Source organism: Oncorhynchus nerka, linkage group LG15, assembly GCF_034236695.1.
Source record: "Oncorhynchus nerka isolate Pitt River linkage group LG15, Oner_Uvic_2.0, whole genome shotgun sequence".
Taxonomy (NCBI): domain Eukaryota; kingdom Metazoa; phylum Chordata; class Actinopteri; order Salmoniformes; family Salmonidae; genus Oncorhynchus; species Oncorhynchus nerka.
Genome location: NC_088410.1, coordinates 94,081,253 through 94,098,590, shown reverse-complemented (window position 1 = coordinate 94,098,590; position 17,338 = coordinate 94,081,253). Strand labels below are relative to the sequence as shown.

Below are 17,338 nucleotides of genomic sequence, written 5' to 3'. Positions count from 1 at the left end.
TCCCCCTGGTAGAGAGCAGAGAGCAGGTTAGACTGACGACATTACGAACTAGCACCTTCTCCCCCTAGTAGACAACAGGTTAGACTGACGACATTACCAACTAGCACCTTCTCCCCCTGTTAGAGAGCAGAGAGCAGGTTAGACTGACATCATTACCAACTAGCACCTTCTCCCCCTGGTAGAGAGCAGAGAGCAGGTTAGACTGACGACATTACCAACTAGCACCGTCTCCCCCTGGTAGAGAGCAGAGAGCAGGTTAGACTGACGACATTACCAACTAGCACCTTCTCCCCCTGGTAGAGAGCAGAGAGCAGGTTAGACTGACGACATTACCAACTAGCACCTTCTCCCCCTGGTAGAGAGCAGAGAGCAGGTTAGACTGACGACATTACCAACTAGCACCTTCTCCCCCTGGTAGAGAGCAGGTTAGACTGACGACATTACCAACTAGCACCTTCTCCCCCTGGTAGAGAGCAGGTTAGACTGACGACATTACCAACTAGCACCTTCTCCCCCTGACAGAGAGCAGGTTAGACTGACGACATTACCAACTAGCACCTTCTCCCCCTGGTAGAGAGCAGAGAGCAGGTTAGACTGACGACATTACCAACTAGCACCTTCTCCCCCTGGTAGAGAGCAGAGAGCAGGTTAGACTGACATCATTACCAACTAGTCAGTTAATTAATGAACACCTTCTCTCCCTGGTAGACAACAGGTCAGACTGACGACATTACCAACTAGTCAGTTAATTAATGAACACCTTCTCTCCCTGGTAGACAACAGGTCAGACTGAGCACCTTCTCCCCCTGAAGCATTACCAACTAGTCAGTTAATTAATGAACACCTTCTCCCCTGGTAGACAACAGGTCAGACTGACATCACGACATTACCAACTAGTCAGTTAATTAATGAACACCTTCTCCCTGGTAGACAGAACAGGTCAGACTGACATCACATTACCAACTAGTCAGTTAGCACCTTCTTAGTGAACACCTTCCCCCTGGTCTGACGACATTACCAACAGTTAATTAATGAACCACGTCTCACCGTGGAGCAGAAATAATGTAGAATAGAAGAGTCAGTCATCAGGACCAATATCACGTTTCGATATTTGATCGAGAGGTAACGTGAGCATCAGGAATCATCCACATTACACAATATCCCACATTGGGAACATATCCCAATACCAGGACGGCATACAAACGAGACATCTGGGAAGAAAATCATGTACTCTGTAACTGTCTTAGGGGACGGACGATTATTTAATTGCTTAAACTTCCATTGTTTCACCCCTAATTCCTAATTCGTTACATTCGTCCCCCCCCCCATCTTACCTGTTCTGCCACAGCCAGTGTTAACTCCCTGGCTCTCTCAGTGTCTGCGCCGTTCACTGCAGTCTGAGCAGCCGGACCTGAAGCTGGGGTCGTGGCAGGCTGGGCGTTGACATCAGGCTGGGCTGTCGTCTTTGGCTAGAATAGACGGGTTTCAGATGTTAAGCAATTCTTCTCCAACAATCACTAGTACATTTCATTCTCAGAAAATAAACATTTGTTGTTAAGAAAGCTATCATACAATGTTAATGAGTTAATGGGAACAACAAAACTAAGACATTTTCATTCCCTCAAAAATAAATTAAATAAAAGCACACATTTTCTTATTTTATCCGGAGCGATAAAATCTAATTGTTTAGTATGAGTTAGTGTGCATTAATGAAAACATATGGGCCACACATGAACGGAACACCAATATGGGCCCACATGAACGGAACACCAATATGGGCCACACATGAACGGAACACCAATATGGGCCACACATGAACGGAACACCAATATGGGCCACACATGAACGGAACACCAATATGGGCCACACATGAATGGAACACCAATATGGGCCACACATGAACGGAACACCAATAGGGCCACACATGAACGGAACACCAATATGGGCCACACATGAACGGAACACCAATATGGAGTGTTAACAGTGTCTACAGTAATATGGAGTGTTAACAGTGTCTACAGTAATATGGAGTGTTAACAGTGTCTACAGTAATATGGAGTGTTAACAGTAATATGGAGTGTTAACAGTGTCGTGACGTTGGCCTGGGGGTTTATGACAGTCATAAATACCCCCTCTTTTTCCTCTCTCTACCCTACTGATGTGACTATTGAAAATCCTTTGGTAAACATAGAGATTCTGGGAACATCAGGGGGGGGGGGGGGGGGGGGGTGAACTATATTCTGGTAATCCGACCAATTGAACATATGTGGTGGTACTTAATGAATATGATGTCAGTTCGGTTGTCATCTGAGACATTCTCATCAATGATAAGATGACAAACTCTACAGTGGCAAGTCTACACATCAGAGTTATCGGATTCACATGGAATTGTTGTTCAATTGAAATATGTTTGAATATGAAATTATTGGTGAAAAGATTCAAATGTAATTTTAGCTTCCAAATGAGAGATTTGGGTTTTCAGTAAGTTAGGGCTCAATCAGTGGCCCACCCACGTGAAGAGACATTGGTTATAACCAATGAAACACGCCCTCCTCTCCTTTCCTATATAAAGCCTTGACGACAATATAACCTCCTGTTCCGAGGATGGCGGTCCATATGTTGAAAAGGACTAACATGTCAACTACAGAACGAAGCCAACCTCAGCGTGAGCTTTGGTTTGCGAATGGTATGAACTTTGAACTCTTATTCGCTACAGAAGTGATACCTCCTAGCCGTTGAGTTAGCAACAGCAGCTGAAAATGTGGGCTAGGAAAGGACAGAGTATCCCATCTACCACACAATGACGACACTACAACGTATCCCGTTCACCACCAGAGACACTCTTCAAAGGACAAAGGACTCTGTTGGGCAACACGGCCTTCCATCTACCACTAACCTATTAAAGCGCAGCTCAGAGTAAATATTTATTGCATTTTCCTTTTCCAAATGGGCAGTAATTTAGAATGCATAGGATATTGTATTTACGATAGCACAGATTTTCCCTTTGTTCCTCAGTCTTCCCGCTCTTTCACTCAACACTGGAGTGTTAACAGTGTCTACAGTAATATGGAGTGTTAACAGTGTCTACAGTAATATGGAGCATTAAGTGTCTACAGTAATGTTAAGTGTCTACAGTAATTGTATCACTCCATACAGAACACACAGCAAGGTGAGATACCTTCGGTTTGGCTTCTTCTTCCTCCTCTGGCTGGAAGGAGGGATTGAGGACAAGATTTAGATAAAAGGCCCACTCCTGAATTTAAAAAAAAACAAAACGGCTGCCCTGCCACTGTGGATTTGAGGAGGGATGGAGGAGGAGAGGATATCGATTCCCCTGCACCTATTCAAGGTACGCCAACGCACCCCTTCTTGAACCGTCTTGAGCCTTATAATATAATTCTTATTATAATACACTAAGCTAAGAGAGCAGCACTGTCTGAGGACAATACCACTGAACAATATGACCGTTGTCCGTTTGGCATTTCATCTACCTACCTGTTGAAATATCAAAGTAACCATCCTGGAATTGTATAAAAAACACTCTTTTTGGTTCAAGTAAATGTTCCTTTCACTACCAGTATCTAATTTACACTATTTTAGTCTGTCATCGCTTAACCTTCACCACTGTACTGACCTGCTGTCCTCCAAACCTCTTCTTCAGAGACTCAATCTGTTCGGACTCTAGTTTCTGGAACAACGGGCTGACCTGCGTGCGGCGGAGTGAGAGAGCGAGAGAGACAGGGAGAGACAGAGAGAGACAGGGACAGAGAGAGAGACAGGGAGAGACAGGGACAGAGAGAGAGACAGGGACAGAGCGAGACAGGGACAGAGCGAGACAGGGACAGAGCGAGACAGGGACAGAGCGAGACAGGGACAGAGCGAGACAGGGACAGAGAGAGACAGGGACAGAGAGAGAGAGAGACAGAGAGAGACAGGGACAGAGACAGAGAGAGAGACAGGGACAGAGAGAGACAGGGACAGAGAGAGAGACAGGGAGAGACAGGGACAGAGAGAGAGACAGGGACAGAGAGAGAGACAGGGACAGAGAGAGACAGGGACAGAGAGAGACAGGGACAGAGAGAGACAGGGACAGAGAGAGACAGGGACAGAGAGAGACAGGGACAGGGAGAGACAGGGACAGAGAGAGACAGGGACAGGGAGAGACAGGGACAGAGAGGGACAGAGAGAGAGACAGGGAGAGACAGGGACAGGGACAGAGAGAGACAGGGACAGGGAGAGACAGGGACAGACAGGGACAGAGAGAGACAGGGACAGAGAGAGACAGGGACAGAGAGAGACAGAGAGAGACAGGGACAGAGAGAGACAGGGACAGAGAGAGACAGGGACAGGGAGAGACAGGGACAGGGAGAGACAGGGACAGAGAGAGACAGGGAGAGACAGGGACAGAGAGAGACAGGGACAGAGAGGGACAGAGAGAGAGACAGGGAGAGACAGGGACAGAGAGAGACAGGGAGAGACAGGGACAGACAGGGACAGAGAGAGACAGGGACAGAGAGAGACAGGGACAGAGAGAGACAGGGACAGACAGGGACAGAGAGAGACAGGGACCGAGAGAGACAGGGACAGAGAGAGACAGGGACAGAGAGAGACAGGGACAGAGAGAGACAGAGAGAGAGAGACAGAGAGACAGAGACAGAGAGGGACAGAGACAGGGAGAGACAGAGACAGAGAGAGACAGGGACAGAGAGAGACAGGGACAGAGAGAGACAGGGACAGACAGAGAGAGACAGGGACAGAGAGAGACAGGGACAGAGAGAGACAGGGACAGAGAGAGACAGGGACAGAGAGAGACAGGGACAGAGAGACAGGGACAGAGAGAGACAGAGAGAGACAGGGACAGAGAGAGACAGAGACAGAGAGAGACAGGGACAGAGAGAGACAGGGACAGAGAGAGACAAGGACAGAGAGAGACAGAGAGAGACAGGGACAGAGAGAGACAGGGACAGAGAGAGACAGAGACAGGGACAGAGAGAGACAGGGACAGAGAGAGACAGGGACAGAGAGAGACAGGGACAGAGAGAGACAGAGACAGAGAGAGACAGGGACAGAGAGAGACAGGGAGAGACAGGGACAGAGAGAGACAGGGACAGAGAGAGACAGGGACAGAGAGAGACAGGGACAGAGAGAGACAGGGACAGAGAGAGACAGGGACAGAGAGAGACAGGGATAGAGAGAGACAGAGACAGGGAGAGACAGAGACAGGGAGAGACAGAGACAGGGACAGAGAGAGACAGGGACAGAGAGAGACAGGGACAGAGAGAGACAGGGACAGAGAGAGACAGAGAGAGACAGGGACAGAGAGAGACAGGGACAGAGAGAGACAGGGACAGAGAGAGACAGGGATAGAGAGAGACAGGGACAGAGCGAGACAGGGACATGAAGGAGTTGGAATTTAGACAACTTTATAGTACAAAATCAGACATAGTAATATGTCTATATATATACTGATTACTGATATATATATAAAAATAAAAATATGTTTAAAATGCCCAAATGTCTCCAAGACAAGAAGATTATACTGCTAAGAGCTACTGAGTCTCTAATCAACATCAAGAAGATTATACTGCTAAGAGCTACTGAGTCTCTAATCAACATCAACATCGTAGAAATATAATGGAACACATGATTAATTTCCCTCTGTTCATATCTAACAGATCTCTCCTCACCGTGCCAATGTGTTCACATCTAACCGATCTCTCCTCACCGTGCCAATGTGTTCATATCTAACAGATCTCTCCTCACCGTGCCAATGTGTTCACATCTAACCGATCTCTCCTCACCGTGCCAATGTGTTCACATCTAACAGATCTCTCCTCACCGTGCCAATGTGTTCACATCTAACAGATCTCTCCTCACCGTGCCAATGTGTTCACATCTAACAGATCTCTCCTCACCGTGCCAATGTGTTCATATCTAACAGATCTCTCCTCACCGTGCCAATGTGTTCATATCTAACAGATCTCTCCTCACTGTGCCAATGTGTTCACATCTAACAGATCTCTCCTCACTGTGCCAATGTGTTCACATCTAACAGATCTCTCCTCACCGTGCCAATGTGTTCACATCTAACAGATCTCTCCTCACTGTGCCAATGTGTTCACATCTAACAGATCTCTCCTCACTGTGCCAATGTGTTCACATCTAACAGATCTCTCCTCACTGTGCCAATGTGTTCACATCTAACAGATCTCTCCTCACTGTGCCAATGTGTTCATATCTAACAGATCTCTCCTCACTGTGCCAATGTGTTCATATCTAACACATCTCTCCTCACCGTGCCAATGTGTTCATATCTAACAGATCTCTCCTCACCGTGCCAATGTGTTCACATCTAACAGATCTCTCCTCACCGTGCCAATGTGTTCACATCTAACAGATCTCTCCTCACCGTGCCAATGTGTTCACATCTAACAGATCTCTCCTCACCGTGCCAATGTGTTCACATCTAACAGATCTCTCCTCACCGTGCCAATGTGTTCACATCTAACAGATCTCTCCTCACTGTGCCAATGTGTTCACATCTAACAGATCTCTCCTCACCGTGCCAATGTGTTCATATCTAACCGATCTCTCCTCACCGTGCCAATGTGATGCCCGGCGGGCAGAGAGCAGACAAAGTTCCCTGTGCCCTGCAGCAGGGTCCCGGTAACGGAGGGCGGAGCGTTCAGCTGCTGGCGGATGGTCTGACTGACCGTTGGCATGTAGGGCTGGAGCATGACGGACAGCAGGCACGCCACATTCACAGACACACCGGTCACTGTACCCGATCGCTGCCTGGAAGAGAGGGGGGCATTACTGAGAGAGGGGACAGCAGGCACGCCACATTCACAGACACACCGGTCACTGTACCCGATCGCTGCCTGGAAGAGAGGGGGCATTACTGAGAGAGAGAGGGGACAGCAGGCACGCCACATTCACAGACACACCGGTCACTGTACCCGATCGCTGCCTGGAAGAGAGGGGGGTGGCATTACTGAGAGAGAGAGGGGGACAGCAGGCACGCCACATTCACAGAGAGAGAGAGGGGAGGAAGGGCATTACTGAGAGAGAGGGAGGGAGGGAGGGCATTACTGAGAGAGAGAGGGAGGGAGGTCATTACTGAGAGAGAGAGGGAGGGGGGGCATTACTGAGAGAGAGAGAGGGGGGGGGGGCATTACTGAGAGAGAGAGGGAGGGGGGCATTACTGAGAGAGAGAGGGGGAGGGCATTACTGAGAGAGAGAGGGAGGGAGGGCATTACTGAGAGAGAGAGGGAGGGAGGGCATTACTGAGAGAGAGAGGGAGGGGGGGCATTACTGAGAGAGAGAGGGGAGGGCATTACTGAGAGAGAGGGAGGGAGGGCATTACTGAGAGAGAGAGGGAGGGAGGGCATTACTGAGAGAGAGAGGGAGGGAGGGCATTACTGAGAGAGAGAGAGAGGGAGGGGGCATTACTGAGAGAGAGAGGGGAGGGCATTACTGAGAGAGAGAGGGGGAGGGCATTACTGAGAGAGAGAGGGAGGGAGGGCATTACTGAGAGAGAGAGGGGGGGGGCATTACTGAGAGAGAGAGGGGAGGGCATTACTGAGAGAGAGAGGGAGGGAGGGCATTACTGAGAGAGAGAGGGAGGGAGGGCATTACTGAGAGAGAGAGGGAGGGGGGGGGCATTACTGAGAGAGAGAGGGGGAGGGCATTACTGAGAGAGAGAGGGAGGGAGGGCATTACTGAGAGAGAGAGGGAGGGAGGGCATTACTGAGAGAGAGAGGGAGGGCATTACTGAGAGAGAGAGGGAGGGAGGGCATTACTGAGAGAGAGAGGGGGAGGGCATTACTGAGAGAGAGAGGGGAGGGCATTACTGAGAGAGAGGGAGGAGGGCATTACTGAGAGAGAGAGGGGAGGGCATTACTGAGAGAGAGAGGGGGGGGGGGCATTACTGAGAGAGAGAGGGAGGGAGGGCATTACTGAGAGAGAGAGGGAGGGAGGGCATTACTGAGAGAGAGAGGGAGGGAGGGCATTACTGAGAGAGAGAGGGACAGAGTGAAAGAGAGAGAAAAGTCAACATGCCAATTAAGGATCTGGCTAAAAAAATACTTGAATCAATTATAGAACCTATTGCCCTTTATGGTTGTGAGGTCTGGGGTCCGCTCACCAACCAAGAATTTACAAAATGAGACGAAAACCAAATTGAGACTCTGCATGCAGAGCAGAATTAGGCCGATACCCGCTAATGATCAAAATCCAGAAAAGAGCCGTTAAATTCTACAACCACCTAAAAGGAAGCGATTCCCAAACCTTCCATAACAAAGCCATCACCTACAGAGAGATGAACCTGGAGAAGAGTCCCCTAAGCAAGCTGGTCCTGGGGCTCTGTTCACAAACACACCCTACAGAGAGATGAACCTGGAGAAGAGTCCCCTCTGCCAGCTGGTGCTGGGGCTCTGTTCACAAACACAAACACACCCCACAGAGCCATCACCTACAGAGAGATGAACCTGGAGAAGAGTCCCCTCTGCCAGCTGGTGCTGGGGCTCTGTTCACAAACACAAACACACCCCACAGAGCCATCACCTACAGAGAGATGAACCTGGAGAAGAGTCCCCTAAGCAAGCTGGTCCTGGGGCTCTGTTCACAAACACACCCTACAGAGAGATGAACCTGGAGAAGAGTCCCCTAAGCAAGCTGGTCCTGGGGCTCTGTTCACAAACACAAACACACCCTACAGAGCCATCACCTACAGAGATGAACCTGGAGAAGAGTCCCTAAGCAAGCTGGTCCTGGGGCTCTGTTCACAAACACACCCTACAGAGAGATGAACCTGGAGAAGAGTCCCCTAAGCAAGCTGGTCCTGGGGCTCTGTTCACAAACACAAACACACCCTACAGAGCCATCACCTACAGAGAGATGAACCTGGAGAAGAGTCCCCTAAGCAAGCTGGTCCTGGGGCTCTGTTCACAAACACACCCTACAGAGAGATGAACCTGGAGAAGAGTCCCCTAAGCAAGCTGGTCCTGGGGCTCTGTTCACAAACACAAACACACCCTACAGAGCCATCACCTACAGAGAGATGAACCTGGAGAAGAGTCCCCTAAGCAAGCTGGTCCTGGGGCTCTGTTCACAAACACAAACACACCCCACAGAGCCCCAGGACAACAGCACGATTAGACCCAACCAAATCATGAGAAAACAAAAAGATAATTACTTGACACATTGGAAAGAATTAACAAAAACAGAGCAAACTAGAATGCTATTTGGCCCTACACAGAGAGTACACAGTGGCAGAATACCTGACCACTGTGACTGACCCAAACTTAAGGAAAGCTTTGACTATGTACAGACTCAGTGAGCATAGCCTTGCTATTGAGAAAGGCCGCCGTAGGCAGACCTGGCTCTCAAGAGAAGACAGGCTATGTGCTCACTGCCCACAAAATGAGGTGGAAACTGAGCTGCACTTCCTAACCTCCTGCTAAATGTTTAACCATATTAGAGAGACATATTCCCCCCAGATCACACAGATCCACAAAAATAATTTGGAAACAAATCCAATTTTGATAAACTCCCATATCTACTGGTTGAAATTCCACAGCGTGCATCACAGCAGTAAGATGTGTGACCTGTAGAGAGAGAGAGACAGACAGACAGACAGACAGACAGACAGACAGACAGACCTGTCTGTTTCGTCTCCTTTAATTTTCTTCCAGGGTTCGTTGACCTGGATGTACTGGTTACCGTGGCGAGAGATGTTGAGGATACACTTCAGGGCATCACGGATCCTGATAGCGTGAACAGAACAGAACAGATCCTGATAGGGTGAACAGAACAGAACAGAACCTGATAGGGTGAACAGAACAGAACCTGATAGGGTGAACAGAACAGAACCTGATAGGGTGAACAGAACAGATCCTGATAGGGTGAACAGAACAGAACAGAACCTGATAGGGTGAACAGAACAGAACCTGATAGGGTGAACATAACAGATCCTGATAGGGTGAACAGAACAGAACCTGATAGGGTGAACAGAACAGAACCTGATAGGGTGAACAGAACAGAACCTGATAGGGTGAACAGAACAGAACCTGATAGGGTGAACAGAACAGAACCTGATAGGGTGAACAGAACAGAACAGAACCTGATAGGGTGAACAGAACAGAACCTGATAGGGTGAACAGAACAGAACAGAACCTGATAGGGTGAACAGAACAGAACCTGATAGGGTGAACAGAACAGATCCTGATAGGGTGAACAGAACAGAATCAGCAACACTTATTTCAAAGTGTGTTGTACATTATGGTGGTGCTGCTTCAACACGAACTCTCCAGACCAAGACACAAAATATAAACTTCAACATCAACTCTCCAGACCAAGACACAAAATATAGACTTCAACATCAACTCTCCAGACCAAGACACAAAATATAGACTTCAACATCAACTCTCCAGACCAAGACACAAAATATAGACTTCAACATCAACTCTCCAGACCAAGACACAAAATATAAACTTCAACATCAACTCTCCAGACCACGACACAAAATATAAACTTCAACATCAACTCTCCAGACCACGACACAAAATATAAACTTCAACATCAACTCTCCAGACCACGACACAAAATATAAACTTCAACATCAACTCTCCAGACCAAGACACAAAATATAAACTTCAACATCAACTCTCCAGACCAAGACACAAAATATAAACTTCAACATCAACTCTCCAGACCAAGACACAAAATATAAACTTCAACATCAACTCTCCAGACCAAGACACAAAATATAAACTTCAACATCAACTCTCCAGACCAAGACACAAAATATAAACTTCAACATCAACTCTCCAGACCAAGACACAAAATATAAACTTCAACATCAACTCTCCAGACCAAGACACAAAATATAAACTTCAACATCAACTCTCCAGACCAAGACACAAAATATAAACTTCAACATCAACTCTCCAGACCACGACACAAAATATAAACTTCAACATCAACTCTCCAGACCACGACACAAAATAAAAACTTCAACATTTGTAAGTCGCTCTGGATAAGAGCGTCTGCTAAATGACTTAAATGTAATGTAAATGTAAACATCAACTCTCCAGACCACGACACAAAATATAAACTTCAACATCAACTCTCCAGACCACGACACAAAATATAAACTTCAACATCAACTCTCCAGACCACGACACAAAATATAAACTTCAACATCAACTCTCCAGACCACGACACAAAATATAAACTTCAACATCAACTCTCCAGACCACGACACAAAATATAGACTTCAACATCAACTCTCCATTCTTTTCAGACACTCCTAAAACTGTGTCAGTGCAAGTGTGTGTGTGTGTGAGACGAGCAGCATTTTAACAACTTGTTCTTACTTGACTCTGTCCATGAGGTTAATGTACTGCTTCAGCTCCCATCCCACCTGAGCCAACAGTCTCTTGTCATCCTGCTGAAGAGCCATGGCAGGGACACAGCTCTCAAAGAACTTACTGACAAACATACCAGCCCTGAGAGAGGGAGGTGGGGGGGGGAGGGAGGAGAGGGGAGGAAGAGAGGAGAGGGGAGGAAGAGAGGGAGGGAGGGAGGAGAGGAGAGGAAGAGAGGGAAGGAGGGAGGAGAGGGAGGAAGAGAGGAGAGGGGAGGAGAGAGGAGAGGGGAGGAGAGAGGGAGGGAGGGAGGAGAGGGGAGGAAGAGAGGAGAGGGGAGGAGAGAGGGAGGGAGGGAGGAGAGGGGGAGGAAGAGAGGAGAGGGGAGGAAGAGAGGGAGGGAGGGAGGAGAGGAAGAGGAGGGGAGGGAGGGAGGAGAGGGGAGGAAGAGAGGAGAGGGGAGGAGAGAGGAGAGGGGAGGAGAGAGGGGGAGGGAGGGAGGAGAGGGAGAGGAAGAGAGGAGAGGGGGAGGAGAGGGAGGGAGGGAGGAGAGGGGAGGAAGAGAGGAGAGGAGAGAGGGAGGGAGGAGAGGGGAGGAAGAGAGGAGAGGAGGAGAGAGGGAGGGAGGGAGGAGAGGGGAGGAAGAGAGGGAGAGAGAGGGGGAGGGAGAGGGGAGGAAGAGAGGGAGGGGAGGGAGGAGAGGGGAGGAAGAGAGGGAGGGGAGGGAGGAGAGGGGAGGAAGAGAGGGAGGGAGGGAGGAGAGGGGAGGAAGAGAGGGAGGAGAGGGGAGGAAGAGAGGGAGGGAGGGAGGAAGAGAGGGAGGGAGGGAGGAGAGGGGAGGAAAGAGGGAGAGAGAGAGGGAGGAGGGAGAGGGAGGAAGAGAGAGAGAGAGAGAGGGAGGGAGGGAGGGAGAGGGAGGAAGAGAGGGACGAAGAAGAGAGAGAGAGAGAGGGACGGAGGAAGGGACGGAGGAGGGGGAAGAGAGGGAGGAAGAGAGAGAGAGAGAGAGAGGGAGGGGGGGGAGAGAGAGTTCATCACAAGCAATTCCTTACATTTCCCAATGTGTTGACTTCAGCACTTAGATGGGCTTAAATGATTAATTCCAATACTTATCATTTATTTAACGATTTAAAATAAAACACAACAACCTGAATAATAAATGACACATTTCCAGGTTTAGAGATTCAGCTGTTTGTCCTCTACCTCTCCTGCTACAGACCCAGCCTCTACCTCTCCTGCTACAGACCCAGCCTCTACCTCTCCTGCTACAGACCCAGCCTCTACCTCTCCTGCTACAGACCCAGCCTCTACCTCTCCTGCTACAGACCCAGCCTCTACCTCTCCTGCTACAGACCCAGCCTCTACCTCTCCTGCTACAGACCCAGCCTCTACCTCTCCTGCTACAGACCCAGCCTCTACCTCTCCTGCTACAGACCCAGCCTCTACCTCTCCTGCTACAGACCCAGCATCTACCTCTCCTGCTACAGACCCAGCATCTACCTCTCCTGCTACAGACCCAGCATCTACCTCTCCTGCTACAGACCCAGCCTCTACCTCTCCTGCTACAGACCCAGCCTCTATCTCTCCTGCTACAGACCCAGCCTCTACCTCTCCTGCTACAGACCCAGCCTCTACCTCTCCTGCTACAGACCCAGCCTCTACCTCTCCTGCTACAGACCCAGCCTCTACCTCTCCTGCTACAGACCCAGCCTCTACCTCTCCTGCTACAGACCCAGCCTCTACCTCTCCTGCTACAGACCCAGCCTCTACCTCTCCTGCTACAGACCCAGCCTCTACCTCTCCTGCTACAGACCCAGCCTCTACCTCTCCTGCTACAGACCCAGCCTCTACCTCTCCTGCTACAGACCCAGCCTCTACCTCTCCTGCTACAGACCCAGCCTCTACCCCTCCTGCTACAGACCCAGCCTCTACCTCTCCTGCTACAGACCCAGCCTCTACCCCTCCTGCTACAGACCCAGCCTCTACCTCTCCTGCTACAGACCCAGCCTCTACCTCTCCTGCTACAGACCCAGCCTCTACCTCTCCTGCTACAGACCCAGGCTCTACCTCTCCTGCTACAGACCCAGCCTCTACCTCTCCTGCTACAGACCCAGCCTCTACCTCTCCTGCTACAGACCCAGCCTCTACCTCTCCTGCTACAGACCCAGCCTCTACCTCTCCTGCTACAGACCCAGCCTCTACCTCTCCTGCTACAGACCCAGCCTCTACCTCTCCTGCTACAGACCCAGCCTCTACCTCTCCTGCTACAGACCCAGCCTCTACCTCTCCTGCTACAGACCCAGCCTCTACCTCTCCTGCTACAGACCCAGGCTCTACCTCTCCTGCTACAGACCCAGGCTCTACCTCTCCTGCTACAGAACCTGTTGAAACCCATCCTCTACCTCTCCTGCTACAGACCCAGCCTCTACCTCTCCTGCTACAGACCCAGGCTCTACCTCTCCTGCTACAGACCCAGGCTCTACCTCTCCTGCTACAGAACCTGTTGAAACCCATCCTCTACCTCTCCTGCTACAGACCCAGCCTCTACCTCTCCTGCTACAGACCCAGCCTCTACCTCTCCTGCTACAGAACCTGTTGAGTCCCAGCCTCTACCTCTCCTGCTACAGAACCTGTTGAGTCCCAGTCTCTACCTCTCCTGCTACAGAACCTGTTGAGTCCCAGCCTCTACCGCTCCTGCTACAGACCCAGCCTCTACCTCTCCTGCTACAGACCCAGCCTCTACCTCTCCTGCTACAGACCCAGCCTCTACCTCTCCTGCTACAGAACCTGTTGAGTCCCAGCCTCTACCTCTCCTGCTACAGAACCTGTTGAGTCCCAGTCTCTACCTCTCCTGCTACAGAACCTGTTGAGTCCCAGCCTCTACCGCTCCTGCTACAGACCCAGCCTCTACCTCTCCTGCTACAGACCCAGCCTCTACCTCTCCTGCTACAGACCCAGCCTCTACCTCTCCTGCTACAGAACCTGTTGAAACCCATCCTCTACCTCTCCTGCTACAGAACCTGTTAAGTCCCAGCCTCTACCTCTCCTGCTACAGACCCAGCCTCTACCTCTCCTGCTACAGACCCAGCCTCTACCTCTCCTGCTACAGAACCTGTTGAAACCCAGGCTCTACCTCTTCTGACCCAGAACCTGTTGAGGCCCATCCTCTACCTGTCCTGCTACAGTACCTGTTGATGAAGTTGCCCAGGTTATTGAGCAGCTCAGAGTTGTTCTTGGTGGCCATGTCGACCCAGGAGAAGGCCGAGTCCTGTCCCTCGGGACGGAGGTACAGCAGGTAGAATCGCCACACGTCAGAGGGGATGCCCGTATCCTTGGCCATGTCACCAAACACACCAACACCTCGACTCTTAGAGAACTTGGTGTCCTCGTAGTTCAGGTACTCTGAGAGGAAACACCGACACGTGGTTCATTTCATCTTATCCACCACGACTGACAACGGCAAGTGGATTCAACTGGGTAACAACGGCTTAACATGAACAGTCAACAACCGCAGTGGGAAAACTAAAAATGAAATATCTAAAATATGAAATGTATTGTCTGTAATATTAATAAGGATTTCAAGTTTCACCAACACTAAAGCCCTTTGTGTGTATGCATGTATGTATGTATGTATGTGTGTGTGTGTGTGTGTGTGTGTGTGTGTGTGTGTGTGTGTGTGTGTGTGTGTGTGTGTGTGTGTATGTATGTATGTATGTATGTATGTGTGTGTGTGTGTGTGTGTGTGTATGTTACCTGTAGCCACCAGGTGGTTGACCAGTGTATAGTTGTCCTGTGCTCCCAGTAGAGAGCAGGGGAACACCACACTGTGGAACGGAACATTGTCCTTGGCCATGAAGTTATACAGCTCCACCTGGTGGTAGAATCCAGGAATTACATGATGTGGTAGAATACAGGAATTACATGATGTTATACAGCTCCACCTGGTGGTAGAATACAGGAATTACATGATGTGGTAGAATACAGGAATTACATGATGTGGTAGAATACAGGAATTACATGATGTTATACCGCTCCACCTGGTGGTAGAATACAGGAATTACATTATGTTATACCGCTCCACCTGGTGGTAGAATACAGGAATTACATGATGTTATACAGCTCCACCTGGTGGTAGAATACAGGAATTACATGATGTTATACAGCTCCACCTGGTGGTAGAATACAGGAATTACATGATGTTATACAGCTCCACCTGGTGGTAGAATACAGGAATTACATGTTATACAGCTCTACCTGGTGGTAGAATACAGGAATTACAGATCCAAACATGTCTGGAATATATCAGAAATTCAGTCCTGGATGTCTGCAATGTATGAAGGATTGTTTTCAGAATTAACACACCTGACTGAGCTAATTAGTTGATTAGTTGAATTTGATATGATTAAGTGTTGATCCACTGGGGAGACTAGAAGGCTGTAGAACTGAAGTCTACAGCTGGGTGGAGTTGGGTTTAAAGAGACGAGAAGGCTGTAAACATCACATAGTATGACCTGATTGGTAGACACACTGTACCTGCTGTGGGTTCTTCCACCACTTCTCCCATTGGTCAGTGTAGTTGGCTGTGATGGACAGGTAACCAATAGGAGCGTCAAACCACACGTAGAACACCTGGAGACGAAAGAAGAGGAAGATGATTACTTCCTGAATGGGGGGGAGAGAGAAAACAGAGTGTGTGTGTTCAAGAGAATGAGAGAGAGATAAAGAGAAAGAGAGCTAGAGAACGAGAGAGAGCTAGAGAAAGAGAACGAGAGAGAGCTAGAGAAAGAGAACGAGAGAGCTAGAGAAAGAGAGCTAGAGAAAGAGAGCTAGAGAAAGAGAGCTAGAGAAAGAGAGAGCTAGAGAAAGAGAACGAGAGAGAGCTAGAGAACGAGAGAGAGCTAGAGAACGAGAGAGAGCTAGAGAACGAGAGAGAGCTAGAGAAAGAGAACGAGAGAGAGCTAGAGAAAGAGAGCTAGAGAACGAGAGAGAGAGCTAGAGAACGAGAGAGAGAGCTCGAGAACAAGAGAGCTAGAGAAAGAGAACGAGAGAGAGCTAGAGAACGAGAGAGAGCTAGAGAGCTAGAGAACGAGAGAGAGCTAGAGAAAGAGAGCTAGAGAACGAGAGAGAGAGCTAGAGAACGAGAGAGAGAGCTAGAGAACGAGAGAGAGAGCTAGAGAACGAGAGAGCGCTAGAGAACGAGAGAGCGCTAGAGAACGAGAGAGAGCTAGAGAGAGAGAGAGAGCTAGAGAACGAGAAAGAGAGCTAGAGAACGAGAGAGAGCGCTAGAGAACGAGAGAGAGCTAGAGAAAGAGAAAGAGAGCTAGAGAACGAGAGAGAGCTAGAGAAAGAGAGCTAGAGAACGAGAGAGAGCTAGAGAACGAGAAAGAGAGCTAGAGAACGAGAGCGAGCTAGAGAACGAGAGAGAGAGCTAGAGAACGAGAGAGAGAGCTAGAGAACGAGAGAGAGAGCTAGAGAACGAGAGAGAGAGCTAGAGAAAGAGAGAGAGCTAGAGAGAGAGAGAGAGCTAGAGAAAGAGAGAGAGCTAGAGAAAGAGAGAGAGCTAGAGAGAGCTAGAGAGCTAGAGAAAGAGAGAGAGAGCTAGAGAACGAGAGAGAGCTAGAGAACGAGAGAGAGCTAGAGAACGAGAGAGAGAGCTAGAGAAAGAGAGAGAGCTAGAGAAAGAGAGAGAGCTAGAGAAAGAGAGAGAGCTAGAGAAAAAGAGAGAGCTAGAGAAAGAGAGAGCTAGAGAAAGAGAGAGCTAGAGAAAGAGAGCGAGCTAGAGAAAGAGAGCGAGCTAGAGAAAGAGAGAGAAAACTACTGAAGGTTGAGTTTGTCTGGTACCTTGTCAGAGAAGTCGGGGTGAGGTACAGGGGTTCCCCACTTCAGGTCTCTGGTGATGCAGCGGGGTTTGAGTCCGTCCCTCACCCAGGATCTGGTGATCTGTTTGGCGTTGGCCGTCCAGTCCCCTG

General features: G+C 49.3%; 1 protein-coding gene across 1 annotated transcript in view; it reads right to left on the bottom strand.

Annotated features, from left to right (window-relative positions):
• mars1 (methionyl-tRNA synthetase 1) overlaps positions 1 to 17,338 on the bottom strand; it is a 62,434-nt gene that overhangs the window by 4,918 nt on the left and 40,178 nt on the right. Inside the window, exons 12-21 of the mRNA XM_065002052.1 lie at positions 17,211 to 17,338; positions 15,903 to 15,998; positions 15,123 to 15,240; positions 14,558 to 14,771; positions 11,379 to 11,510; positions 9,663 to 9,767; positions 6,600 to 6,795; positions 3,635 to 3,706; positions 3,179 to 3,208; positions 1,335 to 1,469 (exon numbers count right to left, since the gene is read on the bottom strand). The exon at positions 17,211 to 17,338 is cut by the window's right edge and continues 43 nt beyond it. Coding sequence (XP_064858124.1) covers positions 1,335 to 1,469; positions 3,179 to 3,208; positions 3,635 to 3,706; positions 6,600 to 6,795; positions 9,663 to 9,767; positions 11,379 to 11,510; positions 14,558 to 14,771; positions 15,123 to 15,240; positions 15,903 to 15,998; positions 17,211 to 17,338 — 1,226 coding nt within the window. The remainder of the gene's footprint in view (positions 1 to 1,334; positions 1,470 to 3,178; positions 3,209 to 3,634; positions 3,707 to 6,599; positions 6,796 to 9,662; positions 9,768 to 11,378; positions 11,511 to 14,557; positions 14,772 to 15,122; positions 15,241 to 15,902; positions 15,999 to 17,210) is intronic.